At 51.9% G+C, this 16613-nt stretch overlaps 2 protein-coding genes across 2 annotated transcripts; one reads left to right on the top strand and one right to left on the bottom strand.

Moving 5' to 3' along the window:
- Positions 1-277: 277 nt before the first annotated feature.
- LOC120710690 (CBS domain-containing protein CBSX3, mitochondrial-like) lies at positions 278-1948 on the bottom strand. Its single transcript, XM_039996289.1, has 6 exons — positions 1847-1948; positions 1451-1718; positions 1261-1342; positions 762-835; positions 610-670; positions 278-503 (listed from the first exon to the last, which is right to left on the bottom strand). Exons 2-6 carry the CDS (start codon positions 1706-1708, stop codon positions 361-363), a joined length of 618 nt encoding a protein of 205 aa, XP_039852223.1. The 5' UTR covers positions 1709-1718; positions 1847-1948; the 3' UTR covers positions 278-360.
- A 5582-nt stretch (positions 1949-7530) lies between these two features.
- On the top strand, positions 7531-9123 carry LOC120709938 (putative pectinesterase 11). Its single transcript, XM_039995556.1, has 5 exons — positions 7531-7686; positions 7779-7928; positions 8218-8406; positions 8600-8844; positions 8979-9123. The coding sequence occupies exons 1-5, from the start codon at positions 7531-7533 to the stop codon at positions 9121-9123; spliced, it is 885 nt and encodes a 294-aa protein (XP_039851490.1).
- The last annotated feature ends 7490 nt before the right edge of the window (positions 9124-16613 follow it).

Raw genomic sequence — 16613 nt, 5'->3', positions numbered from 1 at the left:
GGAAGTAAATACTCTAGAATTTAACAGTATTGTGCTTTTAGTGGTAGGTGAAGTTCCCGTCGAGAACGAGACGACTATTGAGACTTTGTCAATCTCGAGGATTTGTCGGCTCAATCTTCGAAGATGCTTATAGAGATAGAATTTGCATACGTACGTTCACAGTGGTGAGTGTGTGTGTGCGTGTCTGAGTTGAACCGTGTAATCTTAAAAAGCGGGACTGATTTCCAGTGGGCACTAGCAAATTTAACATGATAGACAGTGGGCACTGATTGCCGCATGGAGGCGAATATATATCTTTGTTAAATATCATCAACGATTGCATACAATTTCTTTAGCAAATGTAAAAGGCTAAAAGCAATTCTAATAGTAATCTCCTCTGATATACTTCTTCAGCTGTTTTACTTCCTGGTGCTGTTGGTCCACGATTGCTCTAACAACATCACCAACAGAAATCATGCCAACTACCTTCTCATCGAAAACAGGAACATGTCTGATATGCTTGTCTGTTAACAGGAGGGGGAAACACAACAATTAGATCCTAGGTTTTCCTGTAACGTACAAATTTGATACAATCGACTTTCTTTACGAAATAATTGAATGATTCGTTACCTGTCATTACCTCCATCGCACGTAAGATATTGGTTCTACTGGACACTGTAATTAGTTTGTCCTGGAATATAGTAAAGGAAATGATGAGGACTGGGAGATATGATATGATAGTGTTCAAATAGAATAATTTTCCACTTTTCAAGTCCTTTCACCTCTTCAGTCATGATATCTTCAACTCTTGTTTCTTCTGAAGGTCGCCCTGGCAAGAGGATCTTCCTGGCAAAATCTATAGGAAAATAGTTTTTTAGCATTTATTGGAGAAAATATAAACTTTTATTGCATTATTTGTTCTGAATTTTTTTTATGTATTTATACTGGATATAGTGGCTATGCCAACATTGTGCATTCGTATTTTCTATATGCACATATATGAAAATTCAGTGTTTTTCTTTTGTATCAACATGTTTTTTTTTCGAACAGACTGCTTCAGTTAAGGCTACTTATTGTGGCCATCAATATTTTCGTTGTCTTGATACTGCCATTCTGTAACTCAGTAACTGTGTTATTGTTTTCTTTGCTTTCAGAGAAAGATCAGTTTGATGTTTAGCTCTCATAAATAAACGCAATTCGGCATCACAAGAAAACATAATTTAGCCAGATTATTTGAATTCTAGTTGCCCAGCTCTCAATAGATGCTTTTAATTAGCTTACCCCTCTCGGTTACAATTCCTGCAAGCTGCGTCATGTCCCCTGACTTGAGCACCACTAGAGCACCAACATTATGGGCTGTCATCTACAATTTTACGGACAGTTCTTAATCAGTTTGCCGTAGTCTCACATATGAGAAATAAAGAAACAAATCATCTGTTGTACACTTGTACTCAAGAACATAGATGCTTACGTGCTTCACAGCTTCATGTACCAAATTGCTGGCGTCGCACCAGTAGACTGCTCCAGCTTCAGCCTCCCCTTTTGCCTTGAGGATCTCGCTGACCGTGATGTTCTCGAGCCCAATGTGAGGTATGATCACAGTTGGCGACTCGCTTTGTATGCGCGAGATAAGGGTGGCCCAGGAGAAGATCCCCTTGTTCATGTGTTGCTGGACTGCTTGCCGTAGTTGCCTTCCATGGAGGCGCAGAGCCTTTGTGATTCCTTGCATATTTGATCTGCTGGAGAGACGTGATGGTTGATGGGTGATGATCAGAGTTTGATTGATTATAAACCTGACATCTACGCCAGGTCTGATTTTCCACCGCGAGTACATGGGCAAGAAGAAACAAGCTGGGACTTCACGTACCTTGATGGAGCAAATGATTCAGAGTCCTGCTGTTGTGTTTCTGCCGATCCTAGCTTGATTGGGTGAGTTCTCCGCGGCTGGAGCTTAAGAACCGTGTACAGAGATGGGGCCGCCTTTTATCATCTTATGATGCAAGTTTCTCCCTTTGCCGGTACACAAGAATTGGTGCCTGCCTTTGCCATTTCGAAGGAAGCAAGGAATCTCGGGTGATTACTAATTCAGACGGATAGAATGTCGATTCTTTCGCTCCAGAGGCAAGCCCAACTTTGCGTTAGAGTTGGTTGCTTCCTGTGGTTAATTTCCGTGAACACGAGGAAGCTAGGATTGTAGGAAGATTTATCATCCATTTTTTTTGTCAGCTTTGTCTGTTGGTTCAGTGTGTGATCACTGATTAATTTGTCTTTCAGCTGGTTGTTTTCTCGCCTAAAATTTGAAGAATTGTAAGAAGTTACTTTTAGGTAGTCTTTGTAAGAACTTTAGACAGCTGGTAAAAATTAAAAGACTACAGGAAGGAAAATGACGCGATTATCTACTCGTTAGTAATGACGAAAGGCCATTAGCAGACTTTTGGGCCATTAGCCTAACAGTCTTTGGGCCTACATGAGGAGTTAGAAGAAGCATCCAGTAGGCCCAAAACTCCGAGATCCGAAAATCGGAAACAGACTCTGGGTTCTGCGCTGTCAGAGCATCTCCAACAATTTCCAATTGTTGTTCCCAATATTGCTCGGTTGGCTAGACTGATTAGACTTGACTGGGAGCTCCGCCTTAAAGGCATGTTTCATTATACATGGATTTATTTCGATTCAAAAATAATTGAAACAATAAGAAACTCATGATAGATATAATAAGATATCGGATTATATATCGGGTTGGTGTCGTGGTGCTGCAAACCACGGCCGGGTGGCGGAAGGCACCCGCCCTAGCCCAGAGGGTGTGTACTCAGGGGGTAGCTAGTCTTAGATCGATCTCACTCAAGAACACGAGGAACACAGCAGGATTTAGAGTGGTTCGGGCCGCCGGAGCGTAATACCCTACGTCCACTGTGTGTTGTATTGCCTTCCCACGAGAGTGAGAAGGTGCGAGAGTTTGAGTTCGTCTGGAGATCCTGAGGATCTGTCTCGAGATTGTGTGTTCTAGCGGGCGTGCTCTCCCTTTTATATGTCCAAGGGGAGCACGTACACTGAGCGGGGCCCCGACATGTGGACCCGGCGATGTATTATAAACTACACTTTGGCCTTCAATGCCTCAGATCCGGAGGTCTTGTCGTCGGCTTCCGTGCGTAGCTTCTGACCAGGGATGGTCTTGAGCTGTCCTGTCAGAGTAGAGTCTAGCCTCTGCAGCCGCGCGTCGAGGTCATGATGAAGCGCCGAACTACTGACTCAGTCCACTGTAGCAGTGTGCACTGTTGCTCCAGTCAGTAGCTGGTCATCATGACTCGTCGCGCATGCGCACGGCGCTGAGTCTTTAATGCTTGTCTTGGTAAATGACGAGCCGCGTCGGTAATTGGCGATCCATAGTGTGGACTGACAAAAGCTGCCCCGTGCCCAGAGGCAGCAGAGCCCACCTCAACCACTCGCACTTAATGCGGGTGGGTGAGGGAGCTTCCAGCGGAAGGCTTGCGCCCGCGCCCGCGTGACACGTGGCGACTCCGGACCCCTCCCGAGCAGCTAGCTGAGCCGAGAGCTCACGGGGGTCCGGATAGGCACGTGGAGGTCCAGGACCCACCTGCGGGAGTCCGGATGGCACGTGGAGGTCCCGGATCCACCTGCGGGGGTCCGGATGGCACGTGGAGGTCCAGGACCCACCTGCGGGGGTCCGGGTCCGCGGCCACAGGTACTGAGTATTTCCACCTCTAGGACACGTGGTAACACCGGACCCGTCCCCCGAGCGGGAAGCGGGTCCGGGACCGTTGGTCCGGTGAGATGGAGTCGGACCCCAGGGGTCCGGCTGCTCAGCTCCTTAGGGCGTAGTTACGGATAACTACGCGAGTCTTGGCACAGTAGGAGTGGGTACCCCAGTTGCAGGGTACCGACAGAGGCAACCGGGCCCGCCTCGGGAGAGGCAACGAACCCGCAGGTGTGGCCACTACTGTGAGCAACTTGGCTGCTTCTGGCGCCCAGCGGTGCGCGCCGCAAGGGTCTTGCCCCGCGTCGTCCATCCTTTGGGTCACCTGCTGCATCATCACGTTTGGACCTGCACATGACTCAAGGTAGATGCTTAGTAGCGTGCCCACGGGTCCCAAATCCTGTTGGCTGCAATCCTTTGAGATAGACAGCTAGGTTCAGTGAACGGAGCTCAAGGGGCCGGCCTTTAGGTTAAGAGTAAGTCCGGACCTCCAGGTTCCCAGTCCTAGGTACTACGGCACTCATTCACAGGAGGTGGTGCGTGCAGGCTTAGGGTACGGAACCAGGCTAAGCGGCTACACGGCTCCGGACCTCCCCGGAGAATGAGTGCGCTTCCCTGAACCTACAGGTTCCCAGGAGTCCGAACCCCTCTCTTCCATGAGGGGTCTCGAGCTAAGTCACTAACTAGCCAACTCAATTCGGACCACAATCACCGCACAAGAGTAAGAAGCCACGTGGGGGTTAGCGCAAACAGAATGCGTAGATCGAAATTGGAATGTAACATCCTTAGAGGCAAACTGAGAATAAACTTTTCCTTTATAACTAGATGTACATGAAATGTGCGATGTAAGCCAGAACACGGGTTTATGAGGCCGGAGCTATCCGGACCTACGGGCCCCCAGTCTTAGGTACTACGGTACTCACCCTAGGGAGGTAGAGCATGCAGGCTTAGGGTACGGAACCAGGCTAAGCGGCTACACGGCTCCGGACCTCCCCGGAGGGTGAATACGCTTCCCTGAACCTGGTTCGCAGAGGTCCGGACCCCTCCACGGGGGAGGCTCACCGGACTGGACCACACGGAAGTACTACATAGTTACAAAGGAAAAGGTTTTATTCCCTGCTGGGCCTCTAAGAGTAGGACTTACAGAGATGTAGAGTCGGGGGTACGACCGGAGTCGGCTTTCCGCCGGAGAGAGCCACTAGAGCCGGCTTTCCGCCGGAGCGGGCTTGGTGCGACCGGAGTCGGCTTTCCGCCGGAGCGGCTTGGTGCGACCGGAGTCGGCTTTTCCGCCGGAGCGGGCTTGGTGCGACCGGAGTCGGCTTTCCACCGGAGCGGGCTTCCTCACATGAGTGAGGTATGCTGCGAGCTGGGATTTGTCGCTCCGCCGCTCGCAGCTTGTGAGGGGGCCCTTGACGGGCGCCCTGACTCTTGCCGACGTGCAGCGCGCGCCGCTGCCGACGGTGGCTGCTCCACGGGCACGGTTGCACCTGGCGCAGGAAGGCGAGAGGCGTGTGGTGCGGATGACGCCACACCCTCCGTCATCTCCAAATGTCGTCGTGGTGGGAGTGCTCAACCACCCGAGCCATGGAGATGGGCAAGAGATGAGCTAAAACTAGCTAACACTCCCCCTACCTGGCGCGCCAAATGTCGTGGTGCTGCAAACCACGGCCGGGTGGCGGAAGGCACCCGCCCTAGCCCAGAGGGTGTGTACTCAGGGGGTAGCTAGTCTTAGATCGATCTCACTCAAGAACATGAGGAACACAGTAGGATTTAGAGTGGTTCGGGCCGCCGGAGCGTAATACCCTACGTCCACTGTGTGTTGTATTGCCTTCCCACAAGAGTGAGAAGGTGCGAGAGCTTGAGTTCGTCTGGAGATCCTGAGGATCTGTCTCGAGATTGTGTGTTCTAGCGGGCGTGCTCTCCCTTTTATATGTCCAAGGGGAGCACGTACACTGAGCAGGGCCCCGACATGTGGACCCGGCGATGTATTATAAACTACACTTTGGCCTTCAATGCCTCAGATCCGGAGGTCTTGTCGTCGGCTTCCGTGCGTAGCTTCTGACCAGGGATGGTCTTGAGCTGTCCTGTCAGAGTAGAGTCTAGCCTCTGCAGCCGCGCGTCGAGGTCATGATGAAGCGCCGAACTACTGACTCAGTCCACTGTAGCAGTGTGCACTGTTGCTCCAGTCAGTAGCTGGTCATCATGACTCGTCGCGCATGCGCACGGCGCTGAGTCTTTAATACTTGTCTTGGTAAATGACGAGCCGCGTCGGTAATTGGCGATCCATAGTGTGGACTGACAAAAGCTGCCCCGTGCCCAGAGGCAGCAGAGCCCACCTCAACCACTCGCACTTAATGCGGGTGGGTGAGGGAGCTTCCAGCGGAAGGCTTGCGCCCGCGCCCGCGTGACACGTGGCGACTCCGGACCCCTCCCGAGCAGCTAGCTGAGCCGAGAGCTCACGGGGGTCCGGATAGGCACGTGGAGGTCCAGGACCCACCTGCGGGAGTCCGGATGGCACGTGGAGGTCCCGGACCCACCTGCGGGGGTCCGGATGGCACGTGGAGGTCCCGGACCCACCTGCGGGGGTCCGGGTCCGCGGCCACAGGTACTGAGTATTTCCACCTCTAGGACACGTGGTGACACCGGACCCGTCCCCGAGCGGGAAGCGGGTCCGGGACCGTTGGTCCGGTGAGATGGAGTCGGACCCCAGGGGTCCGGCTGCTCAGCTCCTTAGGGCGTAGTTACGGATAACTACGCGAGTCTTGGCACAGTAGGAGTGGGTACCCCAGTTGCAGGGTACCGACAGTTGGAAATTAATTGAAAAAACAGACTCACAATTATACAACAAGGGTTCGAGATTGATTCCACATCTCTCGACTCATAGATTGATTCCTGGTCTCTTATTATACATATCATGAGTAAATTTTATTGCAATTAGTTTGTAGCCCAGAATAAATCCCAACCTTTTATTATACCTAGCATGAGTCTCCTATTGTTCTTATCATTCTCTAACCAAACAAGAACTTAGCTTTTTATGGCATGCCTGAGCTGCACCTGCACTCCACTGGCACATTCCACAATGCATCTTATAGTAACCTCTAGATACACGAGAAACATTCATATGCTTCGGCCCTAAAACGACATTCTACAGTTCCTAACCAAACTAAGCAACACTGGACACACACCGCAAAAGCATGTCGACCGGAAGAGTCGTCGATGGAAAAAGAGAAAAAAAAACAAATTCAACGAAAATTCGAAGTTACGTGCTTCTGATGGTTAACGCTGCGCTGACCACAACACCACAAAGCAGTGTGTCTGAAGCTTTTCACACGCGGACTAGCCCGACGCCACAAGCCAAGTTCTCTTACGTACTAGTTTAACCGGGCAATCCCTTTGCTCCAAGTAAAGCTACCACAAACACTTTATTGGACGCCGGCCGGCCCGGTTCCCATGCATCGTTTACCTCATTACCTGTACGTTGTATGCAGCATGGCCAATGCAAGCCGGCCAGAAACAACAAATAATGCTGATGCACCGATTGACTTAGGTTTACATATATACATATATGTAGCCAGCGGTTGACTTAGATTTACATATAAATATATACATATATACTCCGTCCTCGCTCTTGCACCGATTGGCGGGAAAGCGACCCCGCATGCCTTCAGCTGGAATCGTCGTCGTCCGGGGCTCGGGAGCGAGAGCACGCTGTTAAATCGCGTCGACTCGCCGGCCGGCAGGGCCCCGGCAACAGCAGCGCTGCTGGCTCTCGTCGTCTGCGGCTTCTGCGCCGAGCGAGACCTCCGGCTCCGAGGACGACGCGGCGGCCGGCCGGGGATATGCCGGGCCCGCGGCGCCGGCAGCTCATTCTCACGGTTGATCAGTCCGGCCGAGGCGACCACCGGAGGGTCCAGGACGCGGTCGATGCTGCACCCGCGAACAGCTCCGCCGGCAGCGTCGTCGTCATCCGGATCAAGCCCGGGCTGTACAGGCAAGTAGTAGTAGTAGTATATAGTGAAGGATGGTCACTCTCTGTGCGCGTGCTCATTTCAGCTAGCTAGCTCCCCATGTTCACCTAAGCAGAGAGAAGGTGGTGCTGGACAAGCCCTGCGTAACTCTCGTCGGCACGAGCGCCAGCTCCACCGTCATCACCTGGAACGAGGCCTGGGTCGCCGCCGACAGCCCGACCGTGTCCGTGCTGGCCCCCGACTTCATCGCGAAGCGCCTAACGTTCCAGGTGCGCGTATGCATGCATGGATTGAACCGATGCTACGTTCCTGAACTTTTAGCAGCGGCCACTAGTATATGTCTGATTTTTGACATTTGTCTCGATTGCTATTGGGCCCTTTAGTCCACGGCTAGCTGGGTAGCCAGAGGGACATTTAGTTCTATAGTTGGAGTCACTAACCGGGACTAATGCATGACGGCTCTGTTTGGAACACCGGGACAACAGGTGTTTTCCAACCGGAACAAATCAAAATTTTTGTACTAGTAATAGTAAGAACATCATCCTAACGTTGTTGCAGAACACATTTGGGACAAGTGGGCCGGCGGTTGCCATGAGGGTCGCCGAGGACAGGGCCGCATTCTACGGTTGCAGGTTTGTGTCATTCCAGGACACGCTTCTAGACGACACGGGGCGTCATTACTATCGAGGCTGCTATATCGAAGGTGGCACTGATTTTATATTCGGAAATGCCAGGGCTTTGTTCGATGTACGTATTTGTTGGGTATTAAATTAAAATTTTCTTTACAAGATATGTCATTGTGTCAGCATCAGCCTGGTAATGAAAATGGGCCCAAAAGTCAGCCACAATAAATTTATGGAAGGGGGCAAATGCGCCCCCCCCCCCCCCCCCCCGTGTGAAATAGAGTTGTAAGTCCAACATGTTTGTTGCCCAAATGCAGAAGTGCCACCTCCACTCCACCTCGCTGGTCGGCGGTGCGTTCACGGCACATAAGCGGTCGGCGGAGTCTGAAGACACGGGATTTAGTTTCGTCGGGTGCAAACTGACGGGCGTCGGGAAGAGCACATCCATCCTCGGGCGGCCATGGGGTCCCTACTCTCGGGTCGTGTTCGCTCTCAGCTACATGTCCAGCACGGTGAGGCCGGAGGGCTGGGATGGCTGGAGTGAAGACCCTGCCAAACAGAGGTGTGCCCGCGCATACGCGGGAGCCGAGACCACTTGTCCATATCCCTATCGCCCTCTATGCACATTGTAATTTTATTTTGCATATATATGCTCGCTGACTGTTTGGTCTAATATTATTCTATACATTCGTGTAGGACAGCGTTCTACGGGCAGTACCAGTGCTACGGAGAAGGGTCCTGGACGGAGGGGAGAGTTGCGTGGTCTCGCGACCTGTCACAGGCTGAAGCTGCACCGTTAATCACCAAAGTTTGGGTTGACGGACAAGAGTGGCTTCAGTAGAAAACACTACTGGACGTAGTCATAATATGCTAAATGCCATTGATTTTGTAGCTTTATATGTTTTGTGGCCGGTTAAATGTGTGGTTCAGTTCTCTTAGGTTACGGCATCTGATGAATTACTAAATCAGTTTACGCTTTGCATGTCACCATCATTGTGATGGAAATTAAACCATGTTCCACGATCCATCTATTTGTACTACTCCATATTTAGTTTTTTTTATTTTTTGCTATCTAGTGTCTATAGATACATAGCAAAAACTAAGTATTTATATTTGCTAAAACAATCTACAATTTGAAATGGAGGAACCTATTCAGTTTGTGCCTTAGTGACTTAGTGGGCGCCGGTGAAGAGACTTGTTTCTTTTGATATCTGTCTCGCTTTTCTCTCTCTCCTTGAAGCCAATCCATTACTGGCAATGGTGAGATCTTGCTATCTTGGGTGTAAGCTACACGTTCACTAGCCGTTATATGGCGATGTGTTTGCCTCGGCACCTCATAATAAACTGTTAAACGGCCTTTTTCAGTTTTCACTGTCCGACGAATCGTCTCCCCGTCTAAGTGACTCAAAGATGCATATCACTCACTTCTCGTCTCACCTCATAAACCAGCATGTTCGCACCTGTGTGTTACCGTTCTTCATAGGAAAGCGCATGTCTTACTTGTTACGCATTCCACGCCCCAAAATGGGGGAGAAAATGTTTGTTAGATTGTCTTTAAATGCACTTGCAACCAAGCAAAACTTCAGTGTAATCGACGCATTGGAATGGTGGTTTCAAGTCAAGTGCAAAAACGTTGCATTTGTCCCTTTCAGATTAAGATTTTGCCACGAGTGAAGAAGATGTGCAGACTAAGATTTTTCAGATCCCAGCAAGCAGTCACCAGGCAGTCATGCATGCATAGTTGATACTTGGTACCAAGAACACGCTTTGCCCCCGGTAAAGGCGAACAAGCACGTCTATGTTTCCTGCTTTAAGCCAAAGGGGACACAGGTATGCAGCCTAAGATCGATCAGTTAGCTAGGGCGCTAGGCCCAAGAACATACCCTGGTTAAAGAAAGATGAGCAGATGTTGTTTCATGGACACAGTTATCTAGACTAAGAACTAGGTGACTATGCCAGATGAGTTTCATGGTGATGAAACTCTCCTCATATCCTATGAAACTTCATCTTTCTCTCTCCTTGTCATGTCAGCAAAATTGATGATATTTAGGGCCTGTTTGGTATGGCTCTGGAGCTGAACTCCAACTCCAAACAAATTTGTTGCCAAACAGCCCAACTCCAAAACTTCATGGAGCTCCAAAACTATAGAGCTGCAGTTTATTTTTTCTTGGAGTTTTGGAGTACCTCTTTTGCAGCTCCAGAAACCTCCATTGTGGACCTAGACATCGAGTTAGGATGAAATTACCCACCTTTACCACTGGTTACACACGTACTGGTTCGATTTGTTTTTCCCCGACACCCTTCCGCCTCCCTGCAGCTTCTTCCGTCCTATCGCCGAGACCTCCGCCGGTGCTCGCTACAGTGCGCGGTGTGCCACCCCACTGCCGGGAGCAGGGCCTCCTCCCCCTCTTCTTCCCCTCCAGCGACGCATCCGGGGCGCCTTAACCCTACACGCCGGACTACAGATCTGACGGCACCCCCCTCCCTGCAGGTCCTCATCGGCCACCTCTCCGATCCCTTGCCGCTGCCGTCGCCTCTCCTGCGCCGTCGCCGCGTACTGCCGTACTGCACCAAAGTCGACCCCTCGCTCCGCTCCGTGCCCTTGCGCGGCCGGAGGCCCGAGCTCCGCCGACTCTCCAAGACCCGCGCGACCGTCCTCCCCCACTGCCAGCACGGCCTCCTTCCGACACGGCCCGCGCAGTCGCCTTCCCCCGCCGCCAGACCTGCCCCAGCTCCCTCACGCCCTCCCTCCCCTGCTAGTGCTGCCCGCCAGCCCTCCCTCCCCTGCTAGTGTCGCCCTGTGTTCCAAGGAGGAAGAAGATGGGGATCGAGAGAGGATGACATGTGGGGTCATGAGTTAGGGGCAAAAGGACAATTCACCCTCAACATCCTCTTTTCTGGAGCTAGGGGCACCTTCCATGCCAAACACCCCATCCAACCAGCTCCAACTCCACCCAGAGCTAGCTCCAGTTGGAGTTTTAGAGTAGAGCTGCTCCAGGTAGATTTGGAGTCATACCAAACAGGCCCTTAATATCATGAAATCCTCCATAAAACCTCATTGAGGCTAGTCTAACAAACTCTGCAACAAAGTTTACACACGTACCGTTTTCTATTCTCAAGAAACTTTTAATATCGCCACGATAGTTATTTAGATAGAGTAGCTAATATCAATATGGCGTGGCTTGGAAAGTGCGAGATTCATGGGCCAAATGGTCCGTCAAAGCCCATCTCAAATGAAGCCCGTATTGGGTACAGGCTTAATGATGACGGGCCCGGAGCAAATCCGTTGATGCTCAGCCCAAGAAAAATTTTGTATCGATACTAATCGGTTACACCAGCGTCATCTTCTGAAGTCTGATTAGAGTAACTCCAGTAGTGCTGCTAAATTTAAGTGAGCAAATGTCTATTTAGAAGCTCACTTTTAAACTTTACTCGCCCAAATATGGGCCTCCACTCCAGCAGGCTGAGTAAATTGGGCTTCCAACAGTTGGCAGCCCAAATAGAAGGCCACCAAATTAGGGGAGTGGGGGGAGAAATTTGGAAGGCCTACCAAAATGACAGCTCATTTACTCTTCCTGCTGGAGATTGATTTTTGATGTCCACCGACTAAATTTTTATATAGCGGCCTATTTGTTATCTCTGCTGGAGTGGCTCTTAGAGCCTGCTGGAAGGCTGGAACAGTGGAACCGGAGCACGAATCATTTTTTTTTCCAAAGAATATCCCATCGAAAAGTTATGCGCGAAGAGTTTGCGCTTTGTTTTGTACGTTGGCCTCACATGCGTGCACTGGCAGGCAGAAGAATCCCTCGTCTCTCTCTCCAGAGTCCACCGGGACTTTTGCCCGGCGGCCAGCAAGTCAGATCGCCGGCGGGAGAACCTTGTAGCCATTTGGAGGGCACTATCTAGCTGTGCTGCGTGACAAGGAGTAGTGGGGTGCGCCTCTTTGGTATCTCGGCTGCCGCTTTCGGTGGATCCAAGTATCCAACCCAAATAAAGCGTCTTTGCACCCAGCCAATGCAAAAGGCAAGCCGAGGATGAAGAAGACCGAAGAAAAGGACAGAGATGGCGGCAGGTTCGGGCCGCTATATTTTTCCCTACAAATGATTGCTCCAGCCCCTCTCGAGGGTTTGGTGGCTCTCTCTGAGTCTTGGATTGTTTTGGCAGACCACGTGCGCGCATAAACACACTCCTTTATTTTGTGGCCTGTGTCTGTGGGTTGGACCTGTACCATACCAGCAGCACGTAATCAGGTTAAACTAACACACTCGTAGCCTGCTATATACGACTTGCTGCTTTGAAGCATGTGCGTCTTGGAAGAACAATCACTCTGTTCACTGCATTCAGCCAACAATATTTTTCTCTCATATCAAACCAGCACCAGCCAGCCAGCAGTACTTTTTTCTCATAACAAATCAACACTAGCCACCAGCCACAGCACAGCGAACAGAGTGAAGGAGTTTTGGGACGCATGCCGTAGGCCGACTGACCAACCGGAAAGAGACAATCATGGCACCGGAAAGAGACAATCATTGCCATGCCATGCCATGCATGATCATCATCGATGCAGCAGCACACGTAACTAATAAAAAGGTAGCAGGTCTACGTATAAATAAACCATCATCCATTCTGCTGGCTGGCTGCGCTGAAGGTTTGAGAGAGATGCTGCCTGTGCATATATAATGATCGAGCTGCTGGCCTGGCTTGGCTGGCTGGTAATTAGACTTGCATTGATTAATAATGGGCAGCCTGGCTACTCAACGGCTCAATAACGTACATGAAACGAAGACGACGAACGTGCACGAGGAGGACCGTAGCCAGCACGACGTCTGGACGCGTGCGAATTGAGGTGCGATCCACGTAGGCGGCATGCACGTACGTACGCCGCGCACCATGCATGTGTGCCGGCCGCGTCGCGCGTGGCGGGGGCTTGTCTTTTGCGAGGACGACGAGAGATGGACGCGCTGCCGGCCCGGAAAGACCATCCAAATCTCACGGGCGCGCGCTCTGCGGAGTACCGACGACGGGCCGGCCGCGTTGTCCGGTCTCTGTGTCTGTGTGCATCCCGATCGATCCGACGAAATTTTCTCGTCCTTGCAACACGTACGCAGTGCGCTGGCATTATTGGGATCCCGCTGCCCGCCGACCACATACAGCTCCGACACCCCGTCGATCGTCCCGGTAGTACTCCGGCACCTGCTCGCCGCGGTCATGCGTATTATTCCCTTTCCCGAGCGCTGCCAGCGCAGGTGCCATTCTGCCAGCTTCGCCCCACAGGTTGCTCTACGGAGCGGTTGATGCCAGAGCCCAGGGGCATGGTTTTAGGGTATTTTTGGTTGGGCTTTTGGCTGTGGCTTTTGCCTCCAAAAGCCAAAAACTCAACCAAAGGATAAAAAGTTACAGATGCTTTTATCCAAAAACAGTTTTCATCCCAGTATAAAATCAAAAGCACTTTACCCCCTACTTTCACTGGCTTTTGAGTCAAAAAATTATCCACATGCCACTGGTTACAACATAACGGTTTGCGTTCTTTTTTTTTCATCGCCGGCTCCTCCCTCTTGCTAACCCCTCCACCTGCACGCTGGCATCGCCGCGAGCTCATCCCACCCCCCGCCGCGAGCTCCCCTCGCCGCCGCCGCTAGCTCGCCCCTCCGCGGGTCTTTTCGCCGCAGCCGCGAGCGCCCCCACCACGAGCTCACCTCGCCCCCGCCGCTAGCTCGCCCCGCCACGGCCCCAAGGTCACACGGCCGCTCACCGCCGTGAGATCATCCACCGCCGCCAGCTCCGGTACGTGAGAGAGAGTGTCGGGTACCACAATTAGGGACACCCTAATTGGGGTACTAAGACCGCTTTTAAAAACACAAACACCTGATAAGACGGTTAAGCCCATGAAGGCCCACGGCCTGTTTCTCATTCAGAGGAAAGGAAAGGACTCAAAGAAGCCCAGCGTACGGCCCATTCACATCCCCCTCGAACCCGCGGAACGATCTCCGCCTCGCTCGAGGGTCCCTCTCAGGCCCGCTGGGCAGTCTCCGCCTCGCTCGAGGGTAGCGGATCTACCCTCGAACAGGTGACCCATCTCCGCCTCGCTCGAGGATAGCGGATCTACCCTCGAGCAGGTGTCCGATCTCCGCCTCGCTTGAGGGTAGCGGATCTACCCTCGAGCAGGTGACTCATCTCCGCCTCGCTCGAGGCCACCCCTCGGCGCAAGGGACAAACAGTCCCGCCGCCCAACCGCTCGCCGTACGAAGGCATTAAAAGCCAGCCACTCCACCACGACTCAAAGGACGGGCGGTGTCAGGCCGCCACTCCCACAGTAGATGTGACCGGGGGCCCATCTGCTGACTCTGGTCACCACTCCGCCATCCCGGACGCTGTAGCAGCGCCTTGGGACCTGCGGCGCGGGACAAGACAGGCTCGGTACTGCTCCCGTCGACCATCCGGACCGGCCTCCCACTAGGGAAGGGGTCCGGCGACATCACGTGTCTGACCGCGGGGCGCTCAGCTCACACGGACAGAGCCCCGGACCTCCCCCATTTAGGAGTCCGGGTCTTCCACATGTCCTCTGGACCTTCTGGTGCGCACACCCGCACTCCGACCAGGGGGTCCGGGGCCGTCGCGCGCCACCACTACTGCGGGCACATGCAGGACCCTAATTCGTAGGGCCCACCGAAGGCCACCACGCCAAGTACCGTGCACCAGCAATGACTACGCCGCCTGCGGGGGGTGGCAGGACGACCACCGCAATCTTCACAGGACCAAGGACGATATCTAGGATGACTGCGACACGCGCCGCCTTCCCACAGTGTCCGACCACTGAACCCCCCGCGATTTAGGGGGAAACAACGACTTCCATACTCTCACTCATGTACGCCGCCCCTCCTTATGACTATAAAAGGAGGAGGTGGGAGCTTCCCTCCCGGGCGCGCAGTTTTCTGGCTGGCTGCGCTCTCTGGCTCTCTGGTTTCTCTCTTCCAAGAGGACGTTCAGGGACTACTGAGTACTCATCTCAACCGACTCCACTTCTAGCAGACTTGGGAGCTTCCCTCCCTCTCTCGCCTCGCTTGTAACCCCTACTACAAGCACTCCGGGTGCAAGATAATACAGTGCCCTCGCACCCCCCCTTCGCTGGACGTACGGCCCCGCGGCCGGAACCAGGATAAACCGTGCGTTACTGTGTTGCCTCTTGCATCATCATCTGGGACGAGGAAACACACAATATTTATTAGTTGGGATCCGGACCCACGGGTCGGGACACCGACAGAGAGGAAGAAGATGACGGGGTGTGAGAGAGGGGGAGAAGAGGAAGAAAGAATTGGTCTCTATGATGTGTGGGGTCCGCTTGTAAGTGAGGGAAGCTTTATCAAAAGCCACAGCTGTTCAACCAAACAAGCTTCCAGACAACATTCCACAACAGCTTTTTCAAAAATCACAGCCCACAACAGCTTTTTCAAAAACCACGGCCCAACCAAACACACCCTTAGTTTACTGTGAGAGCTTCTTTGCTTCACTTTAGACTGACATATTTTTTTCTTATTACCAAACGTAACTTAACTTAATGTCGTAATAACATATGTACCTCTCTACCACAATCCGTTCTACACATATATACTCGCAGCAAGTATAACCCACACAAATGTGATTACTCAAAACTACCAAAATCTGATCACATCTTTCCCTTTCCCTCCCTACTCATCTTTCTCTCCGTCTCTCCCAATGCAACTCCTATGCCTCCGATCCTCTACAGTAGTCTGCAGTCCAGGTCCAGTCGATTCATAGCCGCCACAACTTATCAACGCATGATGATCGGCCGCCAACGGAACATTTTCAATTCGTGACCGGAATTGTTATTTTCGTGATGGTCTCACGAAATTCCACTTTCGGGTAGTGACGCAAGCAGCTACCGCTAATGAGCTAGCAAGGAGGCACGGATCGAGATTTTGCAGCCATTATGGCCAAGCTCCACGTCTCTCATCTTCACCCGCATACACGATCAACCTCTATGACAATACAGTGAAGGCGAGCTCTACGGCTCGTCCCGAGCGCTCCACAAACGACCATATCAGAGCAGCGGCAGAGGTAGCACTACTAAAAAAAAAATTTATCGTGTCTTTTTTTAAACACATCCGAGACAGGCAGAGATTTTAATCGCCTCAGTTATTAGTCGAGACGGTTACGACAACTGTCTCGCAAAATATATTAACCGTGGCGGGCACTATTCAAATGTCCGCCACTGTTAAAATATATTAACCGAGACGATCATTCTAACGTAACCGCCTAAATTAATAGTTAACCGAGGTGGACGTTGTAACTCAACCACCCCGGTAAATTAGA

The sequence above is a fragment of the Panicum virgatum genome, chromosome 5K (assembly GCF_016808335.1).
Source record: "Panicum virgatum strain AP13 chromosome 5K, P.virgatum_v5, whole genome shotgun sequence".
Lineage (NCBI taxonomy): Eukaryota > Viridiplantae > Streptophyta > Magnoliopsida > Poales > Poaceae > Panicum > Panicum virgatum.
The sequence above is the reverse complement of the archived record's forward strand: the minus strand, read 5'-3'. Positions and strand labels throughout refer to the sequence as shown.